At 43.7% G+C, this 12,939-nt stretch overlaps 1 protein-coding gene across 2 annotated transcripts in view; it reads left to right on the top strand.

Moving 5' to 3' along the window:
- NDUFAF6 (NADH:ubiquinone oxidoreductase complex assembly factor 6) overlaps positions 1-1,323 on the top strand; it is a 31,431-nt gene extending 30,108 nt beyond the window's left edge. For both annotated transcript variants that reach the window (XM_038745296.1, XM_038745295.1), the window contains exon 8: positions 1,018-1,323. In XM_038745296.1, the coding sequence (XP_038601224.1) occupies positions 1,018-1,146 (129 nt within the window). In that variant the 3' untranslated portion in view covers positions 1,147-1,323. The remainder of the gene's footprint in view (positions 1-1,017) is intronic.
- Positions 1,324-12,939: the final 11,616 nt, after the last annotated feature.

Genomic DNA, 12,939 nt, shown 5'->3' with positions numbered 1-12,939 from the left:
AATTGACTATGTGGCAATCTTCTTTTTTTAGCAATGAAAATTTAGTCAGGTTTTATATCCTGTTCCCCCTCCTGCTTAGACTTATAAGCCCTATATGGGACAGGGACTGCGTCCAACCTGATCCTCTTATATCCACTGCAGTGCTTAGTGCAGTGTTTGGCCCATAGTAAGCACTTAAGTACCATAATTATAGATAAAAAGTTAATTATAAATTATAAACTTGGTTCCCAGTCTCTTTCCTCCTTACACGTCATTCCTGCAGTCCTCTGAGAAGATGTCCAAAATTGTTAGTTTTGGGCCCGAAGAAAGGTTTACGTTGTGGCAGTAGCTCCAGTGCTATAACATTTACAAGGCCTGGACTGATCCTCGGACAGATATTTTAGAGAAAAGAATTCATTGCCGCTCTTCCCATTTCTTTCAGTACTATTTTGAAGTATCAGTCTTCTCAAAAGGCAATGTGAGATTGAAATGATTAGCTTCTTTCATCATTCTCAATAAATACGATTGAATGAATGAATGAGTGAATGAATCATTCAGTAATTAAAGCAAAAGAAGGCTTATCCCCTGAACTAAAATGTCAAGTATAGAATTACATTTTCTATAATTTGACTTCCGCAGCAGGTGACTAACTGGAAATTGCTATTTGTGTCACATAAGTAAAGTCAAGGAGGCTTCATATTGCAGTGACAAGCTCTGTCGTGTTCTGACTAGGTACTTCATTAAAACCATTAAAAATTGGTTTTTTCATCCGGGCACACATTTCGTATCTCTCCAACTCAGGTTTACTGGCTTGTACTGGGAAATAGTCTTTTCCTGGAATTTGGAGATCCTGTTTCTTGTTGATAATGGGTTGCAGTTTTCTTCTACTTTTAAAAATTCCCATTCCTTTTTCTTTACTATCCGTCACAGCAGGGTAAGTTCTTATTTTACCCGGGCTGTTTTGTTCCTTAAGTTTTGTATAGGATACGGCTTCTTCTGTGGTACTATATCGACTGATGACCCGTTCTCTCTTTTCAGGTTGTGTTAGAAGATTTTTTAAGGAAAATCCAGAAAGTAGATTTTGATGTTTTCCACCCAAGCTTACAACAGAAGAACACATTACTACCGTTGCATTTGTATATTCGGTCCTGGAAAAAAACATATTAAAACCATCTTAAAACAACCAAGATGGGTTGCCTATCAAAATTGTAAGTCAGCTGAACACAGGGTAGCTAAAGTGAGAGGGTGCTTGGGGTCAAATTCATGGCTTTTACAGACTCCTTTATGATGTCTTTGCTATAATAATGATGATGGGATTTGTTAAACGCTTACCATACGTCAAGCACTGTTCTAAGCTCTGCGGTAGATGCAGGCTAATCAGGTTGGAAAACGTCCCCGTCCCCGTCGGGCTCACAGGAATCGGACGCCCATCTTACAGATGAGTAAGCTGAGGTACCGAAAAGTGAAAAAACTTGCCCAAGGTCACAACAGCAGGCAAGCGGCGGTGCCGGGATTAGAACCCAGGTCCTTTGACTCCCAGCCTGTGCGCTTCCCATTAGGCCACGCTGCTTTTCTGCCGCTGTTTCGCTAGAAGACGACTGTGGTCCCAACTATTTATTCAGTGAATAACTCGGTGAAATGCATTGAACACCCACTGTGTATTACGCACAGGCGGGAAGATCCGGTAAGAGATAAATAAGACACGATCCCTGGCCCTCAGGGGGCTGCCAGTCTAGGAAGCGGGGCTGGGCTGGGAGGTTGGCACGTGAGGAAAGATCGAAATCCAGAGAGACGGAACAAGGAATGCAGAAGCAGCCCTGTGCCGCGTACGAACGCACGAGCACTTTGGGGGAAAAAGTCATTTTGAGCTCTGTAACTCCGTGATTATCAGCTGTCAATCACACACTCACCTCATCTACCTTGGGCAAAGCAACTGACGGGAAGGTGGAAAGAGCCCGGGAGTCAGAGGACGTGGGTTCTAATCCCGGCTCTGCCACTTGCCTGCATCATCATCAATCGTATTTATTGAGCGCTTACTGTGTGCTTTCTAAGTGCAGAGCACTGTACTAAGCACTGTACTAAGCGCCTGCAGTGTGAGGGCAAGCCGCTTAACTTCTCTGTGCCTCAGTTACCTCATCTGGAAAATGGGGATGCAGACTGTGAGCCCCATGTGGGACAACCTGATTACCTTCTGTCTATCCCACAGTGCTTGGCACATAGTAAGTGCTTAACAAATACCATAATCACTATTATTATTATTAAGGTCACCTCCTGAATTGTGATTAAAAAAAGGAGCTGGAGCCCCAGATGGTCATTCATAATAATAATAATAATAATAATAATAATGGCATTTATTAAGCACTTCCTATGTGCAAAGCACTGTTCTAAGCGCTGGGGAGGTTACAAGGTGATCAGGTTGTCCCACCGGGGGCTCAGAGTCTTCATCCCCATTTTACAGATGAGGGAACTGAGGCCCAGAGAAGCGAAGTGACTTGCCCAAAGTCACCCAGCTGACAAGTGGTGGAGCCGAGATTTGAACCCATGACCTCTGACTCCAAAGCCTGGGCTCTTTCCACTGAGCCACGCTGCTTCTCTAAGCATTATGTGGCAGAAATCATCTTTTCATTCTTTTCAATCTGCTGTACTGTACATTTCCTGAATACTGAAACCCCGAGTGATTTTTGAGCAAGTCGCTTTCCCTAGCTGAACCTTCATCTCTACACATGAAAGAGGAGGAGGAGGAGAAGGAAATAGTAGCATTTATTATTGTTATATACCAGGAACAAGAGATGTCTCTTGCTCTGAAGGAGCTTATGGTTATGGAGATGAAATTTTGAAATTATTTAAATAAATACACAAGTACTAGAGGTGGCTGTGTGGTGGATATGTCTTGGGATTTGGGGAATTAATCATGGAAGGCTTTGGGATGGATAAGTCAGTGGTATTTATTGAGTGCTTACTACATGCAGAATGCTGAACTAAGCGCTTGGGAGAGTAGGCTAGAGCAAAATTAGCAGACGCGTTCCCTGCTCATAACGAGCTTACATTCTAGAGGGAGAGAACAGGCATTAAAAGGAATAAGTAATCCTATAATAAATCATTTAAAGATATGTTCCGTAAGCGCTATGAAGTTGGGGATGCGGTGAATATCAAATGGCCAAAGTGGGGAGAAGCAGCGTGGCTCAATGGAAAGAGCATGGGCTTTGGAGTCGGAGGTCAGGGGTTCAAATCCCGGCTCCGCCACTTGTCAGCTGTGTGACTTTGGGCAAGTCACTTCACTTCTCTGGGCCTCAGTTATCTCATCTGTAAAATGGGGATTAAGACTGTGAGCCCCCCGTGGGACAACCTGATCACCTTGTAACCTCTCCAGCGCTTAGAACAGTGCTTTGCACATAGTAAGTGCTTAATAAATGCCATTTTATTATTATTATTATTATTAAAGTTCACAGATCCAAGTGCATGGAGGATGCACAGGGGAGAGGGAGTTGGGAAAAAGAGGGCTTAATCATCAGGGAAGGCCTCAAGAATCAAGAGTGAGTTATAGTTCGACGGTTTCTTCCTCACCTCATGGGGTCTTTAGTGTTTTTTTGAACGGGGTGTTTTCAGAAGTTGCTATATCCTTATCAGATACTGGTACTGTAGAAATAATACTGAAGAAATACGAAATGTGAAGAAATAATACCGAAATAGGTTTGTCCATAATCACGTAATGTCACGTGATTATGTTTTCTTTCCGTAACAACTCTGTGCATATACAATTATTTTGCTGTCAAAGTGATGTGATGGGTCTGTTCCCGCTAGACTATAATCAATCAATCATATTTATTGAGCACTTACTGTGTGCAGAGCACTGTACTAAGCGCTTGGGAAGTACAAGTTGGCAACATATAGAGACAGTCCCTACCCAACAGTGGGCTCACAGTCTAAAAGACTGTCTATAGTCTAAAAGTCTATAAGCTCCTTGTGGGCAGGGAATGTGTCTGTTTATTGTTATATTGCGCTCTCCCAAGAGCGTAGTAGAGTGCTGTGCGCACAGTAAGCGCTTAATTCATTCAATCGTATTTATTGAGCGCTTACTGTGTGCAGAGCACTGTACTAAGCGCTTGGAAAATACAAGTAATGAATACGATACACTGACTGGATGCCAAAGCGCCTACTTAGTGGGCGATGGCCCCCATGTTTTCTGAGCTGACTCCTAGATTTGCTCTTCCTAGATCTCTGGCAAGACCTGACAGTTTCCAATCAGAAATAAAAAGTCCCCAAATGCTGGCTTTCTGACCTAATAACTGTCTTATTTGTTAAGTGTTTGCTATACACCGACTTCTGGTGTTGTTACATTGTAAGCAGGTCAGGCACAGTGTGATGAGGCTCACGGTCAAAAGAGGGAGGGAGAACAGGGATTTTCTCCCTATTTTACTGATGAGGAAACTGAGGTACAGGGATCAGGCTCCAAAACGTTAGAGAAGCTGTGTGACCTAGTGGAAAGAGTCATAATCAGTTATGTTAGTTATGTTAGTTATGTTATGTTAGTAACATAACATATGTTATGTTACTTATGTTAGTAACATATAATAATAATAATAATAATAATGGCATTTATTAAGCACTCACTATGTGCAAAGCACTGTTCTAAGCGCTGGGAAGGTTACAAGGTGATCAGGTTGTCCCACGTGGGGCTCACAGTCTTAATCCCCATTTTACAGATGAGGGAACTGAGGCCCAGAGAAGTTAAGTAACTTGCCCAAAGTCACCCAGCTGACAACTGGCGGAGCCGGGATTTGAACCCATGACCTCTGACTCCAAAGCCCGGGCTCTTTCCACTGCGCCGTAACATATGTTATGTTAGTTATATATCAGTTATGTCAGTTATGTTAGTATGTTTGGTTTTGTCTCCCCCTTTTAGACTGTGAGCCCACTGTTGGGTAGGGACTGTATATGTTGCCAATTTGTACTTCCCAAGAGCTTATTACAGTGCTCTGCACACAGTAAGCGCTCAATAAATACGATTGATTGATTGATTGATAATCAGAGTACCTGGGTTCTAATCCCGTACCTGCCAATTGCTTGCTTGTGACCTTGGTCAAGTCACTTTCCTTCTCTGCTTCCGTTTCCTCAGCCGTAATAAGGGAACTAAATCCTGCTCCCTCCTGCTTAGACTGTAGGACCCGTGTGGGATGGTGTCCAACCTGATTGACTTGTATCTCCCCCAGCACTGAGAAGCAGCGTGGCTTCGTGAAAAGAGCCCGGACTTGGGATTCAGAGGACGTGGGTTCTAATCGCGCCTCTGCCACTTGTCTGCTGTGTGAACTTGGGCAAGCCACTTCACTTCTCCGTGCCTCAGTCACCTCATCTGGAAAATGGGGATTAAGACTGGAAGCCCCACGTGGGGCAACCTGATTACCTCGTATCTACCCCAGCTCGTAGGACAATGCTTGACACATAATAAGTGCTTAACAAATACCATCGTTATTAATATTATTAGTATTATTATTAACAGTGTTTGACACATGTTAAGTGCTTAACAAATGCCATTTTAAAAAACAAAAACAGAACTCACCCAGGGTCGCACAGCAGTCAAGTGACAGAGCTGGGATTCGAATCCAGGCCCTCTGACTCCGAGGTCTGTGCTCTTTTCACTAGGCCATGCTGCTTCTCTTATTAACTCTTTGAAGCCTGTCCCTTGCCAATGGTTATTTCTCCTTCCTTCCCACCCCAGTGCTTAAAATGAAAAGCTGGCCCCTCTGATGGGCAATAAAAATAGAGGACTTTCGGTTCTTCCCTTTTATTTGTTGCCCATGTTCTTCTTTGTAGTCTCCTTATTCAACAGCTCTTTATCTCCTCATGTGTTTACTTCATTTGCTCTTAATGAAGATCTTTCCTCTGCCTCCTGGGAATAAAACAATATCTCAGAAACCAAGATCCCAAGCTTTTTATTTACACGACCCGTTCAGGCGGTATTACAAAAGTCACTTCAGGAACCTGTAGCATTAAAGATTTATTGAAGAAATCTTTTTGCATCCCATAGGGACTTTGAAAACGTACTCACCGACTTTGTTTTCCTGTAGATATTTTTTTTATGGTATTCGTTAAGCTCTTACTAATGGTACTAATCAGGTTGGACACAGTCCATGTCCCACGTGGAGCTCACAGTCTTTATCCCCATTTTACATGTGGTAATTGAGGCTCAGAGAAGGGAAGTGACTTGCCCAAGCGGACAAGCGGCGGAGCTGGGATTAGAACCCAGATCCTTGTGACTCGGAGACCCGTGTGCCACACTGCTCCAACTTGTACTTCCCAAGCGCTTAGTAAAGTGTTCTGCACACAGTAAATAAATACGATTGAATGAATGATTTATTAAATGCTCGTTACGAGTATTTTAACCCTGGTGCACAAATAGACTCCTTCAGAGGTACCTCGCTGGGACACGAATTTGTTTATAATAATAATAATAATGATGATGGCGTTTATTGAGCGCTTACTACGTGCAGAGCACTGTTCTAAGCGCTGGGGGGGATACAAGGTGATCAGGATACAAGGTTTATCTCGGGAAATAGCAGCTAAAGGTATGTATATCCCGAATTGATTTGTTGAAACTGGCCAGAAATGAGTTGTTTTCCTCACAGGTCAGTTAAGGCAGCAGTGATGGTGTTCGCTAGGAGAGTTCTCTTGTGGTGTTTATTATGTCACTTGTGTCCAAGCGTCCGTTTAGGAAATTAACTGACTCATAGTTTTGCAAATATCCCCGCCTCCCACGCTGGTTCTGCTGATGGAAATATATCAGCAATTCAACTTTTTCAGAGTGCAGCCCATCCCAGTTGGCCTTTCCAAATGCTATTTTGAGGCAGGGCAATGGCGAGCTTCGTCGGAGGCGTACTTTGGGCCTTTTGCGAGTCTCTAATGTTGAATTCTGCCGCTTCTATTTGGCCCTCAGCATCTTCCATCTGGAGACTATTTAGTTTTTTTTCTGGTTTGTTCTCTTTAGTCGAGAAACTTCTCAGCAGCTTTCATATTTCACCCTCCCTGATAGGTATATTCATCTCGGTTTATCCTCTTGTGCTCCGTCGCTGAAAAAAAATTGTTTTTGCTTTGGAATCGTGTGGCTCTTACTGGGCACTCAAGCGAGTTTTGTGTCTGACGGCTGGAATAAATCAGAATACCCAACGAATTTTTCCATCTGAAAAATATGATGTTGTTTGTGGTCGTCTTTTGAGTTGTTTTTTTTTTCCACTGCTCTGCGTGGCTGGATGAGGTCCCATTGGATTTAGTAAATGGAGTTTTTGCCTCTGAAAGAACCGTAAGATTGGATTCTTAAAGCTTCGAGTCGATTTAATTTTAATCTGTATTGTAAATTAAGGTGCGTTAGCTCTATATTTTCTGAACTGTTATTCCAGTAGCTCTCTTTCTAACCTGTAAATGCCTTGTGGGCATGGAACACCTCACCCGACTCTGTTGTGTTGTACTCACCCAAGCGTTTAGTACAGTGTCCTGCACACAATAAGCACTCTATAAATACCATTGATTGATTAGGCTCCCTGAAGGACAGGGACTGTGTCTGGTTCATATAGTGACCCATAAATACAATTACTACTACTGCTAGCCCTGGACACTAGTTAATTACACTTTTGAAGAAACAAGAAACTCTTACGGGCTAGCTAGGAACCGTTTTGGGGCATAAAAACCAGAGCGGCCTGGTGGAAAGAGCTCGGGCCCGGGAGCCACGAGGACCTGGGTTCTAATCCTGGCTCCGCCACTCGTCTGCTGTGTGACCTTGGGCCAGTCACTTGACTTCTCTGGGTCTCAGTTACCTCATCTGTAAGATGGGGTTTAAGACTGTGAACTTGTGGGGTAGGGACTGTGTTCAACCCAGTTTGCTTGTATCCACCCCAGTGCTTAGTACAGTGTCTGGCACATAGTAAGCGCTTAGCAAATACCATTTAATACCTGTTTTAATACCTGTATATATGTCTGTACATATTTATTGCTCTATTTATTTTACTTGTACATATCTATTCTATTTATTTTATTTTGTTAGTATGTTTGATTTTGTTCTCTGTCTCTCCCTTTTAGACTGTGAGCCCACTGTTGGGTAGGGACTGTCTCTATATGTTGCCATCTTGTACTTCCCAAGCGCTTAGTACAGTGCTCTGCACACAGTAAGCGCTCAATAAATACGATTGATTGATTGATTGATTGATTTAAGCTCGGTTTTTTAATATATTTTTTTGTAATGGTATTTGTTAAGCGCTTACTATGTGCCAAGCACTGTTCTAAGCACTGGGGTGGATACAAGTTAATCAGGTTGTCCCACGGGGGGCTCACAGTCTTAATCCCCATTTTACAGATGAGGGAACTGAGGCACAGAGAAGTGAAGTGACTTGCCCAAAGTCACACAGCTGACAAATGGCAGAGGCGGGATTTGAACCCATGACCTCTGATTCCCGAGCCCGTGATCCTTCCACTGAGCCACGCTGCAAGCTTGTAGCCTCCCCAGTGCTTAGAACAGTGCTTTGCACATAGTAAGCGCTTATTAAATGCTATCATCATTCTTATTAGTACATATTAGGAAACATTCTGGATTGTTTTACGGAAATTCTCCCAAAATGATCCATGTCCCCACAGTCATTTTCTACAGAGCAAAAATGTATAAAAGCTGCCGGCTGTCGATGGCAGCCATCAGAGCAGGGAGGGAACATGTCTACCAACTGTATTATGTGGTACTCTCCCAAGTGCTTAGTACAGTGTCATTCATTCATTCATTCAGTCGTATTTAGTGAGCGCTTACTGTGAGCAGAGCACTGTACTAAGCGCTTGGGAAGTACAAGTTGGCAACATATAGAGACGGTCCCTACCCAACAGAGGGCTCACAGTGTTCTCACACGCAGAAAGCGCTCAGTAAATACCATTGATTGATCACAGGACACTGTGACAGCTCTCTCTGCCACTGTTATCCTCTCCAGCTCATCCTGACCCTGCCTGACCGTTTGTCCATCCCCACTGGAATGATGTGGAGCGATGGCAGTCTTATTCAACCAATTCAGGGCTGCCATTTTTGAGGCTCAGTCGGTTGATTGTATTTATTAGATCAATAATAAATTTAAATTTATTATTTAAATAATAATTTGTTTAAATTTATTATTTAAATCTCCAGTGGCCACCAGTCAACCTACGCATCAAGCAAAAACTCCTCACTCTCGGCTTCACCTCGCCCCCTTCTACCTCACCTCCCTTCTCTCCTTCTCCATCCCAACCCGCACCCTCCGCTCCTCTGCCGCCGCTCACCTCCTCACCGGGCCTCGTTCTCTCCCGTCCCGCCGTCGACCCCCGGTCCACGTCCTCCCCCTGGCCCGGAATGCCTTCCCGGTTGAATGAACGATTGAATGAATGAATGAACACTGAATATTTGGAAATGAACACCAGAAGACTATTCCAGTTGAATACAATAGCAACCCACGATCCTTTGTAAACTAGCCAAGGTCTTCAGAGAGGAGGTAGCTTTTGAAGGCATTGGTTTGTTCAGTTTGGGAGTAAATCAATCAATCAATCAATCGTATTCATTGAGCGCTTACTGTGTGCAGAGCACTGTACTAAGCGCTTGGGAAGTACAAGTTGGCAACATCTAGAGACAGTCCCTACCCAACAGTGGGCTCACAGTCTTAGCTCGACTGATAGATAAATTGGTTCAGAGCTCAGCAGCTTGAACTGCGGCTATGAGAAGCAGCTATATCATTTCAAAGTTTGGATCAGACTGCCAGGTTGGGTATTTACTAATCTTTATGATTTCCAAACAGGAAAGCAGATGGTTCGTGGGGACCCAGGGTCCTGCTGAAAACTCCTCCAGGGAGATCAGTTGATTTCAGCATCAAGAGGAAGGGAATTGATTGATTGGATGTATGTGAGGGGGTGGGGAGTACAGGGGAGCGGGGTCAGTAAATAGCAGTTTCACCCACATGCTCTGGTAAATGGCATAGGGCCTCATTTGAAAGAAAAAGACAAACCGAGTGCCTCAATCTAAAACCGTTACAATAACTAATAGGTTTCGTGTCTTTTTTTGGTGAAGTCTAACTTTTCTTGCATAAATCCCAAAAGTAAATATTCAAATGAAGGCATATTTGCTCCAAAGGAGAGGAAGAAAATTGCTTTTTGAGAACAAAAGTCCATAAGCATCGCCTTCGTTGGGTCAGAATGATGGCCCATTCAGTCCGTATTCTGCAAGCGAGATGCTTTGGGGTGGGGGTCGGTGGGGAGGTCCACGCGATGATTATACCCTCCTTGAGTGCGATCCGTCTTTTGGAAAAGCGCTAATTCAGTGCTTATACTGAGAGATAAATTCCGTTTGGAAATCATAAAGATTAATATATGCCCGTCCTGGCAGACTGATCCGAACTTTTGAAATGATACAGCTGTTTCTCAAAGCCACGGTTCAAGCGGCTGAGCCCTGAACCAGTTTATCTGTCAGTAGAGCTAAGAGTTTAATCAGACCCCTAAATATTGATTCATTCAGTCATTTATTTAGCGCTTCCTGTGTGCAAAGCATTGTACTAAGCTCTTGGGAGAGTACAATATAACAATTAGCAGACACATTCCTTGCCCACAACGAGCTTACAGCCTAGAGGGCTAATCATTCAATCAATTAATCAATCATATTTACTGAACTCTTACTGTGTACTAAGCGCCTGCCCTAGTGATTTTGAAAACTTGGATCACATCCTCTCAGTCTTTTCTTTTCACAGTGTTCATGTTCTCAGTTGATCTTCATGCGCCAGTTTTCTCCGGGCATTTTGGTTTGATTCCCTGGAATAAATATAGTAGGACATTGTCGTTCATGGATTTTCATCGTCTGTCTTTTGGTCTTTCCTAGTGACCTCTATTTTAGGAAGCAAGTCATCCTGAAATGGATGAGATATTCTTGCAGTTGGGCTTTGGCTTGCTCCTGGAGAAGCAGTGTGGCTCAGTGGAAAGAGCACAGGCTTTGGAGTCAGAGGTCATGGGTTCAAATGCCGGCTCCACCAATTGTCAGCTGTGTGACTTTGGGCATGTCACTTAACTTCTCTGTGCCTCAGTTTCCTCATCTGTAAAATGAGGATTAAGACCGTGAGCCCCACGTGGGACAACCTGATCACCTTCTATCCCCCCAGCGCTTAGAACAGGCTTTGCACATAGTAAGTGCTTAACAAATACCAACATTATTATTATTTGGAGTCAGAGGTCATGGGTTCAAATCCCGGCTCCACCAATTGTCAGCTGTGGGACTTTGGGCAAGTCACTTAACTTCTCTGGGCCTCAGTTACCTTATCTGCAAAATGGGGAGTAGGACTGTGAGCCCCCCATGGGACAACCTGATCACCTTGTATCCTCCCCAGTGCTTAGAACAGTGCTTTGCACATAGTAAGCGCTTAATAAATGCCATTATTATTATTATTATTATCTTTTTTTTGTAGTGGTAATAGCAACCCTGCTCACACTACCACCATCATCGTGCCTTTTTTTTATGGCACTTGCTCAGTGCTTTGCACATAGTAAGCGCTTAATAAATGCCATTATTATTATTATTATTATTATCTTTTTTTTGTAGTGGTAATAGCAACCCTGTTCACACTACCACCATCATCGTGCCTTTTTTTTTATGGCACTTGCTCAGTGCTTTGCACATAGTAAGCGCTTAATAAATGCCATCATTATTATTATTATTATCTTTTTTTTGTAGTGGTAATAGCCGACCCTGCTCACACTACCACCCTCATCGTGCCTTTTTTTTATGGCCCTTGCTCAGCGCTTACTATGTTCCTGGCACTATTCTAAGCCCTGAGGTTAGCAGAGCTAAGCACAAGCTAATCAAGTTTGGACACCATCCATGTTCCACCTGGGGCTCCCAGTCTTAATCCCCATTTTACAGATAAGGTAACTGAGGCACAGAGAAGTGAAGTGGCTTTCAAATCACACAGCAAACGAGTGGCAGGGGTGGGATTTGAACCCAGGTCATCCTGATTTCCAGGCTCATGCTGTATCCACTAGGCCTTTCTGCTTCTCCAAATCAGCTGTGGCTGATTTTGCCCTTCAGGACTGCGAATACTGGTATGTCCAGAATCATGTTAACCCACTGTGACAGAGACACCCATCCATTCATTCACTCAGTCATATTTGTTGAGCACTTACTATGTGCAGAGCACTGTACTAAGCACTTGGAGAGTACAATTTGGCAACAGATAGTGACAATCCCTACCCAACAATGGGCCATTCACATCACAGACAGGTTGGTTCCCCCATGGCCTAGCTTGGGTGACAGTAGCACTGGTGGGTAATGTCAATTTCTCCCATCTTGGGCAGAAATGCTGGGCTAGGTATCTTAGGATCGATCAATCAATCGTATTTACTGAGCGCTTACTGTGTGCAGAGCACTGTACTGAGCGCTTGGGAAGTACACGTTGGCAACATACAGAGACAGTCCTTACCCAACAGTGGGCTCACGGTCTAGAAGGGGGAGACAGAGAACAAAACCAAACATATTAACAAAATAAAATAAATAGAATAGATATGTACAAGTAAATAAATATGACAGAAGATACAGAAGACAGTGGATGACAGAAGACAATGGGCAGCAGCAAAGGAGGACAAGTCAGACTTTCATTATTATTATTATTATGGTATTTGTTAAGTGTTTATTATGTGCCAAGCACTGTTCTAAGCACTGGGGTAAATACAAGGTAAGCAGGCTGTCCCACGTGGGGCTCACAGTCTTAATCCCCATTTTCCAGATGAGGGAACTGCGGCACAGAGAAATGAAGTGACTTGCCCAGAGTCACACAGCAGACAAGTGGTGGAGGCGGGATTAGAACCCATGACCTCTGACTCCCAAGCCCGGGCTCTTTCCATTATAGCCATGCTGCTTCTCTTCATCCTCCCTGTCCCTTTTTCTTCCTCCCCAGCCCGTGCCTATCTCTCCCCATTTTCCCCTCCTTTCCC

This window comes from Tachyglossus aculeatus, chromosome 4, assembly GCF_015852505.1.
Source record: "Tachyglossus aculeatus isolate mTacAcu1 chromosome 4, mTacAcu1.pri, whole genome shotgun sequence".
In the NCBI taxonomy this organism is placed as follows: Eukaryota; Metazoa; Chordata; class Mammalia; order Monotremata; family Tachyglossidae; genus Tachyglossus; species Tachyglossus aculeatus.
This window is presented reverse-complemented; position numbering and strand designations above follow the sequence as displayed.